Below are 7,739 nucleotides of genomic sequence, written 5' to 3' on the forward strand. Positions count from 1 at the left end.
GGAGGCCAAGGAAAGAGGATTGCTTGCGACCGGGAGTTTAAGACCAGCCTGGGCAACATAGCAAGAACTCATCTCTATAAAAAAATAAAAATAGGGTACCTGATCTCAAACCAGGTGAAGTGGGAACCAAATTGAGGCCCAAACTTTACCTGTACAATGACCATTTGTGTACTTAACCCTGAATTATACCCCATATCTTTAAAATAAAAATTTTTGCCAAGGCGAGAGGATTGCCTGAGCCTGCAGATTCGAGACCAGCCTGGGCAACATGGTGAGACCTCGTCTCTACAATAAATCAAAAACTTGGCTCGGCATGGTAGCACACGCCTGTAGTTCTGGCTACTTGGAAGGCTGAGGCGGAAGGATCGCTGGAGCCCAGCAGGTCGAGGCTGCAGTAGCCGGGAGTGGCCACTGCACTCCAGTCTGGGCGACAGAATGAGACTCCAACTCAAAAATTAATAATAAAAAAATATATATATATAAATTAAAAACAATAAAATTAAATTAAAAAACAATTTTTAAAAAAAGCAGATGTCAATACATTTTTATGAATAGGCAAAAATCTAAAATTCATCTAAGAATACTAGAATACTTTGTGCTATGTTCAACAATTACAAGTTATGTCCTAGACACAATGCTACCCACATTTTAATTAAAAAAATTTTAAAAACCCTGTCTACATTATGTCCTGAGTAAACTATTTTTCTCTTGTGTCTTCAAGTTGCATGTGGCTTTTTTTCCTTTATTCATTTACCCATTCAACAAACATTTAGTCAGTATCTTCTATGTGTCACATACTATGTTCAGTGCTAGAAAAAAACTGTTAGATAGTTGTTTTTTTTTTTTTGAGTTGGAGTCTCACTCTGTCGCCCAGACCGGAGTGCAGTGGCCGCTCCCGGTCACTGCAGCCTTGACCTGCTGGGCTCTAGTGATCCTTCCACCTCAGCCTTCTGAGTAGCTGGAATTACAGGCATGCGCTACCACACTCGGCTGATTTTTTGATTTATTGTAGAGATGAGGTCTCGCCAAGTTGCCCAGGCGGGTCTCGAACCTACAGGCTCAGGCAATCCACTCACCTCAGCCTCCCAAAGCACGGGATTACAGGCTGAGCCACCGAGCCCTGCTGATAGTTGTTCTTAATTAGCATTTATTTTCAGCTTGCAAAAATTCTGTAGAAATGTGTTTCTTCCATGAGAAAAATGGTATTTTTTTAAGTAGGCTATATTTAATCATCTAACCATTAGATCACTGACAAAGGTGTCAGGAATTTGCTTAGTTTGTGCTCCAACCTTAGGGCAAAATCAGTGTGTTCCTCAGTTTTTCAGATTTATGACTATATAACAAGTTTCTGAATATTCTTATAAGTCTTTTCTTTTTGTTCTTAATTATCATTGGCAAGTAAACTGGGCTCATGGTCAAAACAAATCATTTAAAAAATAGAATATTTAAATTTTTAAAAATATTATTTTCCTATTTTGTAAATATTATTACTATTATTTTAAGGCAATATGGATAAAAACAAAGTGCTTTTATCCTTTTATCCATTGCTAGTGAAAGTGTAAGCTGACATAATCTTCCTGAAAAGCAATTTGTATGTCAAGGGCTTAAAAGATTCATTCCTTTGGAATCAGTAATTCTCCTTCTAGGAATCTATTCCCTTCCCCAAATAGAAATTTGGAAAAATGATGTACATCAAAATATGTCCAAAAAATATTATTTATAGTAGCCAAAAAGGGAAAATAAATGACCCCAGAACATGGGGAATAATTAAGTGATATATCTGAATGGTATTTTTATAATCATTAAACACCATATTTTCAAGCCTGGTGCAGTGGCTCACACCTGTAATCCCAGGACTTTGGGAGGCTGAGGCAAAAGGATTACCTGAGCCCAGGAGTTCGAGACCAGCCTGGGCAACTTGACAAGACCTTATCCTTATAATAAATCAAAAAATTAGCCAGGTGTGGTGGCGCACCTGTAGTTCCAGGTGTAGTTCCAGCTACTTGGAAAGTTGAGGCGGAAGGATCGTCTGAGCCCAGCAGTTGAGGCTGCAGAGGCCGTGAGCGTGTCACTGCACTCCAACCTGGGCAACAGAGGGAGACTCCAACTCAAAGAAAAAAAATCATATTTTTAGACTATTTATAAAACACTTAACAATACAAGTGCATATAAGCAGGTCACAAATTGTATCTATAGCCTGATTCTAATTTTTTAAATGTCATATGTATCTATATCTACCTATCTATCTATCTATCTATCTATCTATCTATCTATCTATCTATCCATCCATCCACAGGAATATTAAAAGAAACAACATCAAAATGTTGACATTTGACATTTTCGGAAAAGGATCATGAGCCGTCTTTAATAAAATTTTATAATAAAAACTTAACTGTGATTCTTTTAGACTTGTTCTATCAGTTTCAAACTTGTAATGAATGCCCATTGTGTGCTCAGTTCTAACTATTAAAATTTCCAAGCCTTTACACCTTATTCCACTAACAGGAAGCTACCTAACACGAAGACTGTAGCTATAACCATAACATTACTCTCAAAGGAAACTTTCTCCATAATCTTAAAAGAAAAATGTTGAGAAAAAGTCAATGAAATGGTATTTAACTCAATAACTAGGCTTGCTGCTCAAATTTTAACTTAAAAAGTGAAGCCAAGGCTGGGTATGGGGCTCACACCTGTAATCTCAGCACTTTGAGAAGCTGAGGCAGTAAGATTGCTTGAGCCCAGACACTCAAGACAAGACTGGGAGACAGAGTGAGACCCCCATCTCTACAAAAAAATCAAAAAAATTAGCTGGGTGTGGGGGTGTTCACCTGTAGTCCCAGCTACTTGGGAGGCAGAGGCCGAACGATAAACTGAGCCCAGGAGGTTGAGTCTGCAGTGAGCCATAATCATGTCACTACAGAGTAAGATTCCAACTCAGTCAGTCAGTCAGTCAGTCAATCAATCAATCAATAGTAAAGCCAGCCGGGCTCGGTGGCTCAGCCTGTAATCCCGTGCTTTGGGAGGCTGAGGCGAGTGGATTGCCTGAGCCCGCGGGTTCGAGACCCGCCTAGGCAACTTGATGAGACCTCATCTCTACAATAAATCAAAAAATCAGCCGGGCATGGTAGCGCATGGCTGTAATTCCGGCTACTCGGAAGGCTGAGGCGGAAGGATCGCCGGAGCCCAGCAGGTCGAGGTTGCAGTGGCTGGGAGCGGCCACTGTACTCCAGCTTGGGCGACAGAGTGAGACTCCAACTAAAAAAAAAAAAAAGGAAAGCCAAGAACATTTCATTACAAGGTACCTCAGCAAGAATATACAGACTAAGGACTTTCAATGGTATTTTGGTAAACAGTCAATTCAATGTTAAAATTAAGAAATGCATGTGTACCATGTACACATTCCTCTGCAGCCCTTTCTTTCTCAGGTGGGCCTAACCATCACCCCTGGGGAGGAAAACCCAGCCATTGAGCACTGTTGAATAAAGTCCTAACTGCTAAGTCATTTGAAGTCTCTGCTATGCATTCATTCTTAGGGGACAGTCCCCCATCATCACTGACTCCTTGCCAGAATTCTCATATAGCCACCCTGACCTCTGCAAATCCAGTGGAGTTCAACAGGTCATCAAGGTTCCAAGTTAGAGCAGATCATACTCTACCTACTTAAGTTCCCTACTCTCCTCCTAGCTACTACAATTGTCTTGGGATCATTACCCATCTTTCCTACCCACTCTATTGTCTTGGAAGTAAAAACAACACCCCAGTCATTTCTAAGGCCAATTCTCCCATCTGAGCTTCTGAGTTCATTACCTCCATTTCCTCTCATCTCACTCTCTCTTTTAGTTTCAATTTCCCCCTTTCCTGTGGCCTGCTTCTAAGGAGCTAATATCTCTACTCTTGGAAAAGAAAAACTAAACAAAGCAAAAAAGCAAATGAAGACTTTGCTTCCTTTTCAAATTATCACCTTTCCCCTTTCTCCTTCCTCTCTCTCCTAAATTTACTAAAAAACTTTCACTCTCTCAACCTTTGTAACCTGTGGTTCCACTCCTATCACAACACTGAAATTTCTGTTGATTACTCCTAAATATGTATTTCTAGCCTGGATCTTTTGCCAAAGACTGACTCCCATTCTTAACTTGTCTTAACAAGTCCCCAAACCAAATTTCTTCAACATAGTCCTTCCACCTGTAATCCACAGCTCTTCTGTAGCTCTAATTCCTAAAAGAAAAATGTTGAAAAAATTATGGGTGATACAAAAGGCACACAATATTCTTAGGGTTTTTCCGATTAATGATGATTAAAAATAAAGCACTAAAATCGCATAACTGAGTAACTGATTCATACAATAGTTCATTTCATATCCTGTCAATGGGGTGTACAAAAGTAAGGCACTATCTTCAGCACACCTTTGACAAGTGTTCAATGTCAAGGTACTGATGTACTCCTGAGAGATGAGAATAACATACCTGGTAGTTGATATTAACCTCCTTCATCTCACAATTTAATCATAGGACATATCAATATCATCATAATTTTTCCAATTTGCTAAGTGACACCCTTTTTTAGTGGTAGTTGCAGTAGACATGGCTAATATACAAAACAAACCCTGATGGAAGTGCTAAAACCCTTTTAAATCAGAAAAACCCTGCCCTCAAAACCAAAGAAAAAAATCCTAAGCACTACATATTTCACACTGACATTACACATTTTTTAACGTTCATTAACTTTTTTGGCTTATTGAAATGTATTTTATTTTCCGAAAATTCTAGAGAAACCCATCTAGGTCTTAACATCCTAAAAGATACTCCTAGGAAAGTGTAAATTCTTAGAAAATTGGTAGCGTCCATGTAATTTATTTTCCACTGAACCTAGACCAGTGACGCACCAACCTCCATCACAGGTAACTCTAATGTGGATACTGTATACATTCAACCTTCAGGGATCGTTAGTGCTGTGACTCTCTTGAAGAAAATTGCAAATATAGCCCAGAGTTCAATAAATGAGTAAGCACAAAACTGTCATCATCATAAAGCCCTTATCAAGGGCATTATTTAAACAACCTCTGCAGTTTTCTTATCATGTAACAAGAAGAACGCAAATAAAGGTAAGCCAAGTAACTACTCGCTGACAAACTTCTACTTCCAATGAAATCTGTCTTACCATGAGTAAACCCAAGGCAGAATTTCAGTTCTCAACTATTCAAATTTAATTTTTGGATTGCTGCCTGAAGGGACAAAGGATGTGATGTGAAAAAAAGAAGTGACATACAACTCTAAAATAAAAGAACTCTGTAAACTAAACTTTGCCCAAATACATGATTTAGTTATTTGCTTCACCCTGAAAACAAATGACTGGAAGCATATGGTCCTCTCAAACACCATCTTGAAGAGGGGTAAAAGGGCAGAACATTCCAGAAGGAGAAAAGATTTAAAAAGCAAGGTAGCCCAGGGCAGAAACATCATCTGCTGTAAATACTGCTAATTCTTCCCCTACTCTCTTCTGAAAGGGATATAGAGCATTAGACCCCCTGCCCTCATTCCAAGCCTTGCGAAAAGTAGGGAAGGAGAGAGAGGTTAAAAAAAGCAGGCAGTAACTAGGAAAATAGTGCCTGACAAGAACTTCTGCCCCCCTCACTGCTCCACTGTGAACAACAGCCTTGACCTTACCACAGTCGTTAAAGGGGAGAAGACACAAGGAAAAAATGGGGAGGAGGAAGAACAAAACAAGCTGTAAGAAACATATTATTCTCATCGCTTCATTCCTGATTACCTCCACCCAGTTTTAGCCTTGCTTACTCTCAACCTCTGCCCCTACTCCCCTGTCCTCATCATAACTGCAGGATCATTCTGAAATCTTTTAACTCTCCTGTTTACCTGACTTGCTCCAATGCTGCAAAGCTTAAATACAAATATATGGAAGGTTTCTTTTATATTATTTTCCAATGCAAAAAACCCTAAGTACACTTGTTTCACGAATACATTATGTTCATGTTATGGCTACATCAGGGCTTAAATAGGCTTCTGTGAGTTAGTATAAGAAACTATAACAACCATTTAGAACACAGGATCCATCAATTTTGTTCCAAATTTCATCATTGGCTCCAAAGACATAGTCTTGGCTTTGTCTGACAAGGTTTTATGACCTTGAACTCACGTCTTTTCTTCTGTGTCTGTTTCTTCATTTTTTCAACGAAGATTTGGAATAGTTGTAACAAATTTATTGCCACTTTCTTTTGAAATGTGTTACACTGATGTTCTGTATGATTATTTAACTATAACACTTTGTTCTCACAGACTGTAACTTTCTTTTAGGTAGGAATCATGTTTTATACATTCCTTGTTCCTGGCAGAAGCTCAGTAAATCTGTAGATTGATGTAAGAAACATGCAAAAGACATTAAAATATGGAATAATGTGATCAAACTCACATCGTAAACTTGGATCAAAAATTAGAAGTAGACTCCTTAATTTACCTCCAGTATTCTCCATAGGTGAATCTCTCTCCTAGTCCCTTGTCCACACTCTCCCAGCTCTTTGTATACATATATCATATCCACCTTTATTAAAAGTTGAGGGTATTCCAAGAATGCCTTAAAATCTCCCATAACATTTGATGTAACTTAAACGCTTGCAGGAGAGAATTCTCTAAACGATTTACCCTTTGAATAAATTTGTATAAGCAAGCCCATCCTAAGTCTTGCTCTGTCCCCTCTACTGGGAGAGCAAATCAAGGGATGTAATATGAGTGAATCTTCCATATTTAAGCTCATGGGTTTTTGTTTGTTTGCTTGCTTTTTTGCCTGAAATGCGAAGGCAAAGAGTTCATACAGGAGTAAAGAAAGAAACTACCAATTTCCTAGCGCTCAAGAAAAAAATGGAGTGCTGCTGGTGGTGAGAAATAGGACATGAGATATGTTAAAAACCAGGAAAAGAAAGGTTCTAGCTTTAAACGTGCCACCTTTCAAAAGATCCATGGATGGATACTGAGCCATCCAAAACCGACTCTACAGCGTACCGGAAATGGAAGGGGTTAAACTTATGCAGATGGATGGAAACAGGGGAGTATTTAAAAATGAAAGGTGGAGGTTTGGGATTGCAAGGTACATATGGTGGGGGTCAACATGGTGCGAGGAAATGGTAGGGAAGGGAGTAGTCACTACAAGCCAGAAGATGAATGAGGAAATGAGGGTGTTAAACGCCGGTCGAAAGGCAGGCCGGAGGGCAAGGGTGAAAACAAGGAGGGAAGCAGGGAAGGAGCCCGGGAACGAGCGCCGGTCCAAGGAAGGTGGGGGAGGGGACGACTGGAAGATCAGTCCGGGACGAAGGACCAGGAGCAGGGGGACGATCCGGAGTTCTTCGGCAAGCAGGGAGGTAGGAAATGCACCTCTGCTCTCAGCGGCAGTTTGTACCTGTTGGTGTGGAAGCGGTGGAGCGGGTCGGTGCGGTGGCAGGAAGACAGCTGGCAGCCGAAGTCGCTGATGTCCAGGCAGCCCGGTTCCTCGCTCGGGCAGGTGCCCACCCCGCGAGGAGGTCCCAGGAGCGGAAAGGGTTCCTCTGGGGTTAGAAACTTCTCATACGAAGTGATGGCCGACGCCTCGTCGGACATGGTTGGCGATGGCCTGTCTCGGGCTCCCTCTCTGGCCTTGGGCTGCTCCCGCTCCCGCCCCTGCCCCCACTCTAACCTGTCCGCAGTCACCGCGGTTCCTGGGTGTGCCCGCCGCGGCTCACTGGCAGGCTGAATGTC

The 7,739-nt window shown here is 40.9% G+C and overlaps 1 protein-coding gene across 2 annotated transcripts in view; it reads right to left on the bottom strand.

Moving 5' to 3' along the window:
• FAM199X (family with sequence similarity 199, X-linked) overlaps nt 1-7,727 on the bottom strand; it is a 29,532-nt gene extending 21,805 nt beyond the window's left edge. For both annotated transcript variants that reach the window (XM_008066579.1, XM_021716843.1), the window contains exon 1: nt 7,405-7,727. In XM_008066579.1, coding sequence (XP_008064770.1) covers nt 7,405-7,601 — 197 coding nt within the window. In that variant the 5' untranslated portion in view covers nt 7,602-7,727. The remainder of the gene's footprint in view (nt 1-7,404) is intronic.
• Nucleotides 7,728-7,739: the final 12 nt, after the last annotated feature.

This window comes from Carlito syrichta, unplaced genomic scaffold (genome assembly GCF_000164805.1).
Source record: "Carlito syrichta isolate Samal-C Ts95f unplaced genomic scaffold, Tarsius_syrichta-2.0.1 Scaffold309016, whole genome shotgun sequence".
Classification (NCBI taxonomy): domain Eukaryota; kingdom Metazoa; phylum Chordata; class Mammalia; order Primates; family Tarsiidae; genus Carlito; species Carlito syrichta.